The 16380-nt window shown below is 33.2% G+C and overlaps 1 protein-coding gene across 1 annotated transcript in view; it reads left to right on the top strand.

The window, feature by feature from the left end:
* The window catches only part of Dip-B (Dipeptidase B), a 92772-nt gene that overhangs the window by 4709 nt on the left and 71683 nt on the right, over positions 1–16380 (top strand). Inside the window, exon 3 of the mRNA XM_075380255.1 lies at positions 7566–7711. Coding sequence (XP_075236370.1) covers positions 7566–7711 — 146 coding nt within the window. The remainder of the gene's footprint in view (positions 1–7565; positions 7712–16380) is intronic.

Genomic DNA, 16380 nt, shown 5'->3' with positions numbered 1-16380 from the left:
GTCGTTGTATTTTAGATATAACATGGATTGAACTATGTCTTTCAAGATAAAATAATGTGAATCAGAAGATATAGAACTAATAATAATAATAATACGCATAAATTACTTTATATAAAAAGAGAATATAGAAAAAGTTAGTATATATTTTCTGGAATTCTCAAGACAATTCTTTGATATATATCATTATAAACACTCTTATTTGATAATACATAGTTTGATAAATTATACTTCTCCCCTCCTCATGAAAAATAGTTCTATTTTTTCTCATTTTAAGTACAGAATGAATTTTTACAGTTATAAAAATTAAAATATCTTCCTTTTATTTTTTGGTTTGGAATTTTATTTTGCTATTTTAAATGAAAATCCAAGTGTATTACTTTAGTAACAGTATTTTTCCTTATTATTTCAGTTTGTCTGCAACTTATTGTCTTTAAGTTTGTGCGCTGCTACAAATTGCTACATAAGCAGCAGACCAATTGAAATCAGAATTTCTCTTTTGAAATTTTTTTATGTGCATCTTTTCAGTAAAGTATTTTATTTTATGGCATATTTTGTTATTTCTTGGGTGATTTTGAACACTGGTTGTAGTTTGGCTTTAATATCATCCCCTTCCCAAAATATCTATTGTTAATTTACTTTACATTTTTAAATCCTAGCATTCGCATACTTTAATTATGAAAGTTCCTTCACATCTACTGTGATACTTTCTTTGAGTTTGTAGGAATTCCTTTTCAATTTTTGTAAACCATACTAATAATAAATGTTAATTTTGAGTGTAAGCAATGAGATTTTCTTCATTGAGAAGAAAACAATATTTACTGGAATGTTTCCATTTCTGTACTGTTATCTCGGACCATAGTTTATTATTTCACTTTTTTTATCTTTGTTACTTTGTTCATTTTTGTGTATGTAGAAGTGAAGATTTCAACATTATATCATACATCATCAAAATTTGATGTTTCATCAGGAAGCTTTTCCCTAATATGTTTGGAGACTTACCTTTGTTCAGACCTATGAAATTTTATTCATAATGATTAATATACTTCATAAGTAATATCAAACAGTGTGAGATTGTAAAAAGTAAGCCAAAGAATGCAGTAAGTTTAAGAGTTTAAACTATTTAGTATTTAAATAACCTCATCTTAAGTTGAAATATCTATTTTTAATTAATATTTTAGCAAACTATCATTAATGAACCTGATGGAACTGCATAGTTGTAACAACTTAAGTATATAGTTAAAAGTAACTTAAATGACTTGACAATTATTAGATTCATAAATTTATTGATTATTATCTAATACTCTTTTTAACATTAGTATTACTATGAATAAACTACTAATTGTAATAATAAACTCCAGTATTTTGCATGCTAATGATCCTAATTGTGCAACAAAATTAGTTACATTAAAATCAGTTATATGTTAACCATAGAAAAAACCCCTAGAAAGTGTTTGATTACCGGAGTGCTTAATTTGCTCTTGTATTACAAAACAAATCATTTAATAATTGGAAAATGAACCTTTCTAGCATTAATTATGAAATTCAGAATAAAAAATAAAATCCTGATGTTAAGTAAATTAAAAAGGCTAATAGAAGTATTATATTAATATGATTAAACATTGTTACATTAATAAACTTAGAGATTATCTTAAAAATAATTTACATAGAAAAATAAAAAATGAAAATGCACATTACATCAAAGTAAACTGTGCTAAAATGATGACATGGATTGTTTTACTGATGCCTGTTGTTCTGTATGTGCTAAAATGTCTTTTAATATGAGTAAGCCATCTATAAAATATGATATATATATATCTGTTCCCTAAATAGGTAATTTAGGATTTATATTTGACTGATCCTAACGAAGTAGTAGGTGCTACTTAAGTAATTCTAAAAACAAATAAAAGGTATCTTCTGCTAATTCATTTCAAAATTCTAAAAAAAAAGCAAATATTAGGAAAATGATCTGATCACTTTAAGCTTTTTTACGGTGTAGTATCTTTGGTAGGTAATAACACATGATCAAGAATGGATAGTATTTTCTGTTACTTTGTTATCTCTTGCTGTTTGTGTGCTATAACTGTGTATCTGCAAGCTTGAAATCGATTTCAAATTTAATAAGTTATTTTTCTTTTATTTGCTTGTAATTTTTGAATGCAAAATACCATGGACGTGAAGGATGAGAAAAACTGTCACTAATCTTTCTAGAAGTGGAAGAACATTCCATAGTTAACATGTAACTATGGAATGTTACTGCTGAGGAGGAATGTTGAAACTGTACTGAGTAGATTATTTGTTGAAAGATTTTGTGCTTCGGCTACAAATATTTGAAAACTGAAAGTATCTTAGACTTTTGCATAATGTTACTCTATTAAATGAGGAAAAGCATAGATCTGAAAGATTGTTCTTTACGAAATAAGTTCATTTTTAAACATAAGACCGTAATAAAAGTGACCCTAATTGTGCGTTGTTTGAAATGTTCTGTGTTGAAGATTTAAAGCAACATAGTGAAGCCAGTATAAACTTGTCTACATCCATTAGGTAGAATAAAAATGCTCCATTTATTGCACATATCGTTGAAGATATCACTTTTCTTTTTAAAAGAATTATATTGTGGAACTTAAATGTTCTAAATTTGAACACTTTTCACAAAGACTATATTCACACGATGCCATAAGTTAATGGTTATTAAGAAAACTAAAAAAAAAAAAAAAATCTAAGGTGTTAGAAAAATTCATTTACTTCTTGATTATTTTACATTTTATGCCTTCCATCTGTGTGGATGATACAGATCTAAGAGCTGTAGGCCAAATGTGAATTTGAAAAATTGAAGGGGCTGAATTCAGTGGAATTTCTAAATTTGTTGAAAAATTGACTGGCAGGGACTGTAAAGCTGATGGGATAGGTTTGGATTATTGCTATATATGCCACAGTTCAGAAGTAAAGATGTTTTGTTACAGAATGATAAATTTCTTTCCAGGTACCATACTTAACCCTTTGGGTTGGTGTAGTGGTGAACTCGTCATTGCAAATTAGCTGATTGCAAAGTTGAGAGTTCTAAGGTTCAAATCCTAGTAAAGAAAGTTTTTTACGGATTTGAATTCATCGTTTTTTTTTTCAGGCCGAGAAACACTTTTCTGTTATCACCCAGGTACGATATTTGTTCTACAAAAACTGGACAGTTAAAAATTAATTAAACTAAAAACCCTGACATGCAACAATACACCTTCAAAGTAAAAAGTCTGTTATGCATGCTAAAAGCGAAATAACACAAAGATGACATATATCTCAAGAGAAAAAAAATCTGCATTAGGTTACAGGTGTTCTTTAGTGGTTGGCTTTCAATTAATCCCACATCTCAGGAATTGTTGATCTGAGACTGTACAAGAGTACACTTCATTTACATTCATACATTTCATCTTCATTCATCCTGTGAAGTAATACCTTATGGTGGTTCTGGAGGCTAAACAGAAAAAGAAAGGTACCTTTAGCAGGAGATTCAATTTTATGCAGCAGGCCACCTGCCTTTAAATGATGATGCGCATCTCAAATAATATTTAGGAAATAATAGTGCCCACTTGTGTCACAATATAACAAAAATTATTTAAATTTTTAAGTGTAATTATAACTACATTTTGTATAAAGATTTAATTTTGTAATATATGTAAATATTTAGTGTGATTATATTATGTGACTGAAGGAAGAAACAAATGTTGTAATTACTATTCTTTAATATAAAATCACATCATTGAATACTGATATCATTGTTGCTAGTCTTTACGTACAAACACTGTCCTGTTACTAGAATAACTAAATTGTCGCAATTTAAAGGGTGTAAAATATGGGAATATTTTAATTGTTAATATTGTGTTTTATTGGTGTACTGAAAATCCAATATACTTATAATATAAAATTCCAATATACTTATTATAAATTTAATAACGCAAAAAAAAAGAAAAGAATTCATGATTCACAATTATGTGAATGTTATTTCCTTGATTATTTAATCACTTTTATTACCATAGTTTGTCATATTGAAGAAAACTCTATTATGCTAAAAAATTGCTAGCTATAATTAATGATGTTGCAATAAATACTGTTGTTTCTAACTGTGTGTTATCACTAGAATAAATTGATAAGTAAAAAAAAGGAAGATGATTCTGTTGTATTTGTTATGAGTTGAATTGCTATCATTAAAAACAAAGATAATTTTAATCTAAATTTAAATACATAATAAACTAGCTATTCATTTATTTCATTTCTGTTTAAAAATAAGGCTATGGCCTCACATTCTTTTTGGTGTTAAGAAAATCGATTAATATTATGAAATAGGTAAAATGGTTTTAACAAAACAATTTTGATTTCAACTTTATTTGGTTTACAAAATTTAAGACATTTTTTCTTTATGAATATTTAAACATTTAAAATTTTTTTAAATTACGTGAATATCAAGTCAATGAATTATTTTTATTATTAATTCATGGGTTTATTAACATGACGATAGAAAAATCTTGTCATAGATTTTTCTGTCTGTGACAATACAGATGAACATTTGTTGTTCACAAACAATAAATGTTCATTTTATAAGGAATCTGTAAATTCCTAACTTGTACTTATCGGGAATCTTTAAATAGCGTAAATTGTTATAAACCTTTTTACTTGTATCTTGCTCACTTCATACCACTTGTCAGACATGGCAGTTAAAAAGAGCTACAATTTTTTAAAACAATAAGTTATGTTTGCATCTTACTACATTTAAAATTCAATGTTTATAAAATATGATGAAAATTGTACATAACACAATTTCATTTATTACCCTATTATTATATTTATAGATTACACTATATGAACGAATTTTACCAAGAAAAATATAATGTGCAAACTGCATTCATATAGTTCTGTACTTGTTTTTTTATCGTTTATTTATGACATGAAATAACAAGAATAGAAAAGTCCTAGTAGTTGGGGAGGTGAGCTCAAATGGTGGCCTTTAAAGGTGACTTTTTTAGTTTTTCGCTTATGTATCAGACTATCATTCGTAACAAAAAATTGAAACTGACAAAATTCCTAAAAAAATGGTCCCACGCATTTTTTACATAGGACCAATAGTTATGTTGTTATAGGGCTAAGAAAGTAACAGTATTTCTAAAAATCGTGATTTATTCACATTTCATTGTTAACATGCTTAATGAATATTTAACATTAGTAATGAAAATTATAAAAGAAACAATCGTGTTTCCAGCGTCGTATTAATCAATCATTTTGTTAGTGTTGTCGGATCTCTTCTGTGTCTACTGGAGGGCTATTGGTGCAGGCTTCCTCACAGCCCACACACTGTTGTCCAGTGGATTCCTACCTTGTGACACCCACAATGCATCCCACAGCCTGTTTTACAATTACATAAAATTGTGGTCAGGACAGAGTGAGGGTCAGCAGACCTTCACAATTGTGGTCATAAGGAGTCAAAGATTTCCATCGACACCCTTCACCTAACCCAAATCTGTAATTGGTAGCTTGTTGCCCAACCAGGTTTGAACTTTCAGATACACTCTGTGAGAGTTCTGTTGGGCAGAGACTTTTGTGGACGGCAAGGACGGTAGGTCTGGGCTTGATCTTAGTGGTTGACTTGAGGAAAGACAAGTATCAGTGGGTGTTGTGAGCATGGTGCAATGTGAGAAACATGCGCTCACTGGCTTCAGTGACCTGTTGCGGTGTTAAAGAGGACTCTTATAACACATTCGATATTGCTTTGAGGCTGCTGTCCCTGCCGAACAATTTGATGATAATTTGACTTGCCTTTTCTGAAAACTGATGAGGTAGAGTTGACACCCAATAAACCCATGAATGGATAGGATGCTTGCAGCAAAATCAAGTTTTTGCAACTTCAAGGAGGAATATGTTCTGCTTTCCACTTTCACTTCCCTGGCTTGATAAACAGAATGTTGGTTTCGGGTGGAGCTAATGCTGTCAACAAGACCAGCAAATCTACATATTTGCCTACAATAGCTACATTTTTGTTGGATGCTACTTTTTCTGTCCCTACCGCATAATCATTGTGACAGTATCAGTATCAATTTGTCTTACTTCTGGTGATCTGATCAGTTTCTGATACAGCATACTGATAAGGAAGTGTTCTTGGTGAACCATCACTGCCATTCTTTTGGTGAAATCAATGTCAACTGAAATCTTTGTGGTGCAGTGAAGTGCTCACTGTATTGTCCCTTAATATAAGTACATACTAGTTGAAGTCAACGGAGAAAGTTGAGCCTGTACTCTACCTAATGCGATGTAACAAAAAACCTCTACCGATCACAATTATGCCAAGCTTGAGATGAAGTGGGGGGAGCTAACCCCCTTCCCCATGACCACATTCATCTCTTTCACTGTAAAACTGCTAGTTTGAGTACTATTACTATAATTTCATTTTATACGCATATTATCTATGAATTCATGTAATTCAGTGCAATAAACCGTAGTCCTGAGTAAATATGAAACTTCTGAAGCTCTTAGGTCTGAAACTATTGGTTCTACGTAAAAAATGTGTAGAACCATTTTTGTAGGAAATTTTGTCAGCATCAGTTTTTATGTATACAGTTTACAGAGTGGAAAACTAAAATAAAGTCACCTTTAAAGGTGCCTCTCGAGCTCATCACCCCCCTCCACAACCAGGACTTTTTCGAACTTGGGTAACAAGGAATAACTGCGAATTTTGAAAACTCTGGGATCTATTTTTCTCAGTTGGCCTTTTTGTGTCTAATTTGACTGTGCTAATGTATTTAAGGCTGTATTTATACTCCATCAACTGATTGGAAAGTCAGCAGACATGTTTCACAAATACAGGAGTATAATGCACATCTGTTTTTTCAAGATCTGTTTGACTTTTTTTTTCTTGAGAATTGTTATAAAAAAAATCTCATTCACCATAAAGTTCTGATGAATATGTAAAAAATATAAGGTGTCTGTCATTTGTTGTATTGCTATTACTTTCACTTCTAAAGAAAGGACATTTTTTATAATATTGTGAGAATTTTTTTTGTTAAATTGTAGCAATCAAAGTAGGGGAAAATGACAGAATTCAAGGAAAATGTCGTGAATGAAGTTTTAAGTAAATTTCAAAACCTATTTAATCTATCCAATTCTGAATTAGAATGGTAAGTGAGTCACGCGCACGTCCTCCATCACAAATGATTAGTATTTAGAAGCCTGTTTGCTTAATTGATAATCTATATTTCTAAATTGTATTGTTATATAATTACTTCACATAAAGATGTGTTTATAACATAATTTGAAAAACACCAAATCTATCTTTGAGATCAATCCTATCATGAGTTATTAAAAAAAAATCAGTAATCTTCATTTTTGTAATTAAATTTTTGTTTTCTGCAGAAGTTACTACAACCAACATCATGATCAGAATATGATCTAATTTAATCTCTGTAATGAGTTGTGTATGTCGAAGTAACATTGTACTTTGTGTAATCAATTATTAATGAAGTTTACAATAAAGTAATAAAGTTCGTAAAAGAATCATGATAGCATTTTAATTTTTATTTTCTGGTTAACAGCTTGATGCTAATGTTGAAACTGAAGGAGGAGTGTTTGAGATAAACTTGCCTAGTGGCCGTCTCATCTATTCCCCCACTGGACCCCTCAATTTGGATTATCAAGATGTTCGTAGTTTAGGTGAAGCTGCTAATAAAGGAATTTCAAGGTATTATTTATAAAGTTAATACTAAATGATTGTTTTTACATAACTGCAAATCTGTGTCACACAGATTATATTATATTTTGTCACACAAATATACAACATATTTTATATAATTGTATATAATATATTTAAACATTTTTAAAAACTAAGTTAAATATATTAATTTGCTAAATAGATCTTAGTAATTATACTTTCCTTTAAGCATAAACTGTCGGTTCAATAATATTTTCAATAAATACCTTGTTCCTGTGATTTATATTTTTATTATGTATAACTTATAATATATTTGGATACATCCTATTTGTTAAGATATTTATAATATTAATAACTTTTTTATTTTGTTTAGGTTACTTATTATTACGTACATAGTGTTATATTTAGATTCACAGTTTTAAGTTAACATTTTATAACAGAATTGAAATCACTTTAAATACATTTACTTTAACATCTTTTAAGAACTTATTTACTTTACAACTTTAAACACAATGTAATACTTGTTTACAAAGAAAAAATTACATGTTTACAAAGAAAAAAATATATATTATAACAGCTGTTGGAACTCAACTTAGATTAACATGTTTGTATGACTTGCATAAGTAAGAAGAAAAAATTACATAGTTTATCATAAATAAGGACATGAGACTGAACATAACTACCCGTCAAAAATCCCAAGGATTTTTCCTTTATAGTACTTAAATGAAATAATATTAATAATCCTTATTTGTAATCTCGACAAGTTTAACAACATAGTTATAAATATGTATTATACAAAGTAAAATAATTTAAGATATTGTATAGTAATATGATTAGTTACAGCTAATAACATGAAATAATAATTTTAAATATAAATTATACAATATTATATCAACAAAAAATTAATTATACATATCATTTACAGTTTTATTGAATTAATAGTTTCAAATTATGTTCACATCAATTGTACATAATGCAGTAATAAATAGTAATGTCACATACAGCCTGCTGTTCCCAAGATTGCGCAACCTTTAAAGAAGAAAAGGCAATTCTCAAAATCTGTACTGAGCAGAAGCTATCTTTCCTGGCTGCACACAGAGAATATAAAAAGATAAATAATTTATGGAACCTGGTTAAATCAGATGTATCTTTTGCCACCGCTACATCAAAACAAATTCCTACAAATGTTAGTAATCAGCAGTGCGGATCCTGCAGTGAACCTAAAAAACTTTCAGATGCTATCTGATCAAGTTGCTTTACTTACAGCCAGTATTTCAGAACTGACAAAGATGAATAAAAAGTCTTTCGTCGCAGTTAGTGAATCCAACAGTGTGATCCATCGAAAGTTCCTGTTCCCAAAGTCTTACTGGTAAGGGCAGGGACTATCACAGCTGGCAGCAAGCCACCTAATAAGCTCCCTGTAAGGGAACCTACATAACCACTCCCTCTGGGATGTCAATTGTGGCATCCCATTCTAATAATTTCCTCCACCTTCATCACCTCATATACTGGAGGATATGGTTGAAGAACCACCCAACCCCAGGGCATCTGAGTTCTTTAAAATAAAAAATACAAAAAAGAAAAACCGAATCACGTACAACTAATTTTTATATAGTGTCCTAAATTTATTTATTTTTTTACCCTGAACATTATTCAATGGAATGTTAGAGGTCTTCAGTCCCGCATTGAAGATATTAGAGTACTGGCGCACGCACATAATCCACTAATCATGAGTTTCCAAGAAACTCATCTATTACAACATGATCCAATGACACTAAAAGGATACTTCTGTGAGATATAACTGTCTAGTAGACAGTAGAGAGAGTGGTGGAGTGGCTATTTTCATGAAGAATGGGGTGTCGGCTACAAGGATTCAACTAACCACTCTTATTCCTGCTGTTGCAGTAAAGGTCTTCTCTATTCCCTTCAAATTGCATATCTGCAATTTGTATCTCTCACTGAACACTGAGTTCATTGCTCTAGATGTCTCAACTCTCCTCACGCAAATACCATCTCCATCGTTTATAGTAGGAGACTTCAATGCCCACCATATTTCCTGGGGCTCAACCTTCTGCTCCTCTCAAGGAAATATGATAAACAGAGTGAGACAAGACTTGGACCTTTGTCTACTGAATAATGGATCACACACATTCATGTCTTTATCATCTGGTACTGTATGTAACATCGATCTCTCCATATGCTCACCGAATTTACTCCCTCATCTTAATTAGTCTGTTTGTGATGACTTTGACGGCAGTGATCACAGACCAATTATTATTGGTTTCGGTGTAGACTATGAGGTTTAAAGAAGGCTATGGAGATAGATTTTTGAAAAGGCAGATTGGAATGGATACCATAAAGCCTTCCAATCACAGTATGACGATGGTGCGAACATCCTTGACCAATGTTCCTCTTTTACGTCCATGATACTTGAGAATGCCAACAGATATATCCCACAAACATTGGGTAATCCTAGACGTCCTTCCATTCCATGGTGGAATGATGATTGCAAATATGCTATTAGGAATCGACGGCAGGCACTACGCAAATTTAATCGTAGGCCTACTGCTGAACATCTAAATTTGTACAGTCTGGTATTCTTGAACGCTAAGAGGAGTTCAAGGATGAAATATGTGAACACTCTCTCATGCACTACTCCCACATCTACTGTGTGGAAAAAAATTCGTGCAATTTTCGGATCACCAAAACAATCTATCCTCGGTCTTATTGATGAAGGAGAACTCCTTTCATCATCTTCGGCTGTGGCAAATACTTTAGCAAAATCTTTCCTCTCTATATCCCTCACTTCATTGTATAATAACGATTTTCAAAGGTACAAGATACAGATAGAAGTATTATCATTAAACATTGGTGATTCGGTTGGTGAATTAGATGCCCCATTCGTATTTAAGGAATTGTTACACGCACTTAAAAACTCGCGTAACACTTCCCCTGGACCAGTCAATATTCGCCTTTGTATGCTTTCACACTTCCTAATTCGGCACTACATCTTTTGAATATTTACAATGGTTTATTCTCCGAACAAGTCTTCCCACTCGGCTGGTCAGAAGCATTTATTATACCAGTACTAAAACCTGGTAAAGACAAAACCAACCCCTCAAGCTACCGCCCTATTTCTTTAACAAGCATTTTCAGGCTTACGTGGTACTTGGAGAGACATGGCTTTCTATCTTCAGAACAGTGTGGTTTTCGGCAAGGACGTTCTTCCATTGACCGTTTAGTGTCAATGTAAACAGCCATACAAAACGCTTTCCTAAACCGCCAGCACCTCGTTGCTATCTTCTTTGATATAAAAAATGTGTACGACATGGCCTGGCGACGTGGTATTCTTAACACCCTCAAGGAATGGGGAATCAAGGGCAATATGCTTGCTTTTATCTGGGGATTCTTAAATCACCCAACGTTTCGTGTTCGTGTGGACGATTCGCTCTCAGGTAGTGTCATCTTTGAGAATGGAATGCCCCACTTAAGGTGTATTAAGTGCCACCTTATTTTCTGTAGCCATAAGCAGTATTAAAAATTGTGTGCAGGATCCTGTCTCATGTTCTCTATTTGTTGACGATTTTGCTATTTACATTGTGAGCCGTTCAACACCCACAGCAGAGAGACTACTACGGAACACAATCAAGCTTTCCTTCGATTTGCCACAGGCACATTTGTCAAGCCCTGTCGCAAGCTTACTTGTATACTGGTGAACCATCACTTTGGGATAGACGAGACCAGCTTTTATTATCTCATTTTGCTCATCTGAAAGGACAGCCAAATCATGGCTTTTGACTCAGTCCTTAGAAATCCTAATTTAGGAAATTATGTGGACTGTCCACGTTGTACTGCACCTGTAGGTATCCGTACCTGATGTCTGCTGCAGCATATAAATGTTGACACACAGTCATTCTTATCATCATCGTATCAGTGCTCATATCCTCTGTGGGGAATAAACCCTATAAATTTTACTTTTGACCTTACAACATACAATAAACACTACCTACTGTCTTCCAGCAAATGTTTCAGTGTGTTCTCTCCAATATGAACCCAGATGCGGTGGTATACACTGATGGATCAAAACAAAATGATACTGTTGGTTGTGCGTTTATTGTCAATGAGAGAACTTATATGTTTAGTCTCCCCGGTATTACGAGTGTGTTTACCACTGAACTATACGCTATAAATAAGGCTCTAAATATAGAAACAGTCTTATTTGCAGTGACTTGTGTAGTGCTCTCCAAAACTTAAAAAACTTTTATTCCAAACATCCTATCATCATTGAAATTTACAACGCAATCACAGAGTTGAATAATCACAACACAAAAGTAAGTTTGTGCTGGGTCCCTAGGGATTCCAGGTAATGAACATGCAGATTCCACTGCCAAAGAAGCATACTTGCTTCTTTGGCAAGTTTAAGGCTGATTACTATCAGCCTCCTTTCATTATGAGAGTTGCTACTTCTGATTTTATTAATTATGTAATACAATCGCTAAGAGCAGAGTGGCAAGGTGACTGGATGGCTACCATTGATAAAATAAACTCTAGCAGATTAAAAATTCTGTGTTGCCATGGGACTCCTCATGCAGAAAAACTCGGCATGAGGAAGTAGTCCTCTGTCGATTGCGGATAGGACATACGAGGGTGACACACAAGTACCTGATGTCAGGAGGACATGCACCCTTATGCGCACAATGCAACTGCCGCATGACTATGCACCACATACTCGTAGATTGCATATGTTATGCGGCGTTGCGTCGTAAATTTAATCTACCCAGAAACATTCGTGGCATCTTGTACAATGATAATGAAATTTTAAACTGGATGTTTCTATTTTTGCGTAGTACTGGGTTAATACAAAAAATTTATTATTGTGTATATTTTTTATGCTGGAAGAGTTTATAAACAAGTTTTTTTTTTAATTTTTATTTTTTTGGTTCTGTGTTTTTGATTTTGTTATCCAAGTAAGGGAGCCTTTTACTCTCCCTATTGGAATTTGTATAGTTTCTTCTTTTTTTGTTATATTTGTTTTAGCTTTTATATTTTAAAGACTGTCTGTGATTGAGTCATAAGATTTTAGTGATATTAGTTTTTTAAGTTTTATTTCACTTTTTTAATTTTTGTTTTTAACCTAGTTTTAAGTTTTATGGTAGATCTTTTATGGTTCTTAGTTTTCTTTTTACTCTTTTTGTTATCCAAGAATGGGCCCTTTACACCAATCTCAGACTTTGTTAAATTCTATTTACTTTTGGTTTTATTTTAATTTTATCTGTGATATTAGTTGTAAGTTATATTCACCTTTTAGATTCTCTTTTGTCTTCAGTCATTTGACTGGTTTGATGCAGCTCTCCAAGATTCCCTATCTAGTGCTAGTCGTTTCATTTCAGTATACCCTCTACATCCTACATCCCCAACAATTTGTTTTACATACTCCAAACGTGGCCTGCCTACACAATTTTTCCCTTCTACCTGTCCTTCCAATATTAAAGCGACTATTCCAGGATGCCTTAGTATGTGGCCTATAAGTCTGTCTCTTCTTTTAACTATATTCTTCCAAATGCTTCTTTCTTCATCTATTTGCCGCAATACCTCTTCATTTGTCACTTTATCCACCCATCTGATTTTTAACATTCTCCTATAGCACCACATTTCAAAAGCTTCTAATCTTTTCTTCTCAGATACTCCGATTGTCCAAGTTTCACTTCCATATAAAGCGACACTCCAAACATACCCTTTCAAAAATCTTTTCCTGACATTTAAATTCATTTTTGATGTAAACAAATTATATTTCTTACTGAAGGCTCGTTTAGCTTGTGCTATTCGGCATTTTATATCGCTCCTGCTTCGTCCATCTTTAGTAATTTTACTTCCCAAATAACAAAATTCTTCTACCTCCATAATCTTTTCTCCTCCTATTTTCACATTCAGGGGTCCATCTTTGTTATTTCTACTACATTTCATTACTTTTGTTTTGTTCTTGTTTATTTTCATGCGATAGTTCTTGCGTAGGACTTCATCTATGCCATTCATTGTTTCTTCTAAATCCTTTTTACTCTCGGCTAGAATTACTATATCATCAGCAAATCGTAGCATCTTTATCTTTTCACCTTGTACTGTTACTCCGAATCTAAATTGTTCTTTAATATCATTAACTGCTAGTTCCATGTAAAGATTAAAAAGTAACGGAGATAGGGAACATCCTTGTCGGACTCCCTTTCTTATTAGGGCTTCTTTCTTATGTTCTTCAATTGTTATTGTTGCTGTTTGGTTCCTGTACATGTTAGCAATTGTTCTTCTATCTCTGTATTTGAACCCTAATTTTTTTAAAATGCTGAACATTTTATTCCAATCTACGTTATCGAAAGCCTTTTCTAGGTCTATAAACGCCAAGTATGTTGGTTTGTTTTTCTTTAATCTTCCTTCTACTATTAATCTGAGGCCTAAAATTGCTTCCCTTGTCCCTATACTTTTCCTGAAACCAAATTGGTCTTCTCCTAACACTTCTTCCACTCTCCTCTCAATTCTTCTGTATAAAATTCTAGTTAAGATTTTTGATGCATGACTAGTTAAACTAATTGTTCTGTATTCTTCACATTTATCTGCCCCTGCTTTCTTTGGTATCATAACTATAACACTTTTTTTGAAGTCTGACGGAAATTCCCCTTTTTCATAAATATTACACACCAGTTTGTATAATCTATCAATCGCTTCCTCACCTGCACTGCGCAGTAATTCTACAGGTATTCCGTCTATTCCAGGAGCCTTTCTGCCATTTAAATCTTTTAATGCTCTCTTAAATTCAGATCTCAGTATTGTTTCTCCCATTTCATCCTCCTCAACTTCCTCTTCTTCCTCTATAACACCATTTTCTAATTCATTTCCTCCGTATAACTCTTCAATATATTCCACCCATCTATCGACTTTACCTTTCGTATTATATATTGGTGTACCATCTTTGTTTAACACATTATTAGATTTTAATTTATGTACCCCAAAATTTTCCTTAACTTTCCTGTATGCTCCGTCAATTTTACCAATGTTCATTTCTCTTTCCACTTCTGAACACTTTTCTTTAATCCACTCTTCTTTCGCCAGTTTGCATTTCCTATTTATAGCATTTCTTAATTGCCGATAGTTCCTTTTACTTTCTTCATCATTAGCATTCTTATATTTTCTACGTTCATCCATCAGCTGCAATATATCGTCTGAAACCCAAGGTTTTCTACCAGTTCTCTTTATTCCGCCTAAGTTTGCTTCAGCTGATTTAAGAATTTCCTTTTTAACATTCTCCCATTCTTCTTCTACATTTTCTACCATATCTTTTTTACTCAGACCTCTTGCGATGTCCTCCTCAAAAATCTTCTTTACCTCCTCTTCCTCAAGCTTCTCTAAATTCCACCGATTCATCTGACAACTTTTCTTCAGGTTTTTAAACCCCAATCTACATTTCATTATCACCAAATTATGGTCGCTATCAATGTCTGCTCCAGGGTAAGTTTTGCAGTCAACGAGTTGATTTCTAAATCTTTGCTTAACCATGATATAATCTATCTGATACCTTCCAGTATCGCCTGGCTTTTTCCAAGTGTATATTCTTCTATTATGATTTTTAAATTGGGTGTTGGCAATTACTAAATTATACTTCGTGCAAAATTCTATAAGTCGGTCCCCTCTTTCATTCCTTTTGCCCAGCCCATATTCACCCACTATATTTCCTTCCTTGCCTTTTCCAATGCTTGCATTCCAATCTCCAACTATTATTAAATTTTCATCTCCCTTTACGTGTTTAATTGCTTCATCAATCTCTTCGTATACACACTCTACCTCATCATCATCATGGGCGCTTGTAGGCATATAAACGTTAACAATCGTTGTCGGTTTAGGTTTTGATTTTATCCTTATTACAATGATTCTATCGCTATGCGTTTTGAAATACTCCACTCTCCTCCCTATCTTCTTGTTCATCACGAAACCTACTCCTGCCTGCCCATTATTTGACGCTGAGTTAATTACTCTAAAATCACCTGACCAAAAGTCGCCTTCCTCTTCCCACCGAACCTCACTAATTCCTACTATATCCACATTCACCCTATCCATTTCCCTTTTTAAATTTTCTAGCCTACCAACCTTTTTTAAGCTTCTAACATTCCACGCTCCGACTCGTAGAATGTTATTTTTTAATTTTCTGGTGACCCCTTCCTTAGTAGTCCCCACCCGGAGATCCGAACGGGGGACTATTTTACCTCCGGAATATTTTACCAAGGAAGGCGCCTCCATTGTTGCTATGTGAAAATGCAGAGAGCCACATTTTCTTGGAAAAAAAGCAACTGTAGTTTTCCATTGCTTTCAGCTGCGCAGTACTCAGAGGACTGAGTGATGTTGATACGGCCGTTTAAGTCATTGTGACTCACGCCCCTAACAACTACTGAAAGAGCTGCTGCCCTCTTTCAGGAATCATTCCTTAGTCTGGCTCTCAACAGATACCTCTCCGATATGGTTGCACCTTCGGTCCAGCTACTCTGTATCCCTGAGCACTCAAGCCCCCTCACCAACGGCAAGGTCTCATGATTCATAGAGGAGGCTTTTAGATTAGCTTTATTTTTCTTTATTAAAAAAAAAAATTTCGGGCGATAACGCGCAGGCGTTTTTTGCTTCCCCCCCAAAAAATTATCTGCTACTCTGTTGTCAGAACCCAG

The sequence above is a fragment of the Lycorma delicatula genome, chromosome 1, assembly GCF_047948215.1.
Source record: "Lycorma delicatula isolate Av1 chromosome 1, ASM4794821v1, whole genome shotgun sequence".
NCBI lineage: Eukaryota > Metazoa > Arthropoda > Insecta > Hemiptera > Fulgoridae > Lycorma > Lycorma delicatula.
The sequence above is the reverse complement of the archived record's forward strand: the minus strand, read 5'-3'. Positions and strand labels throughout refer to the sequence as shown.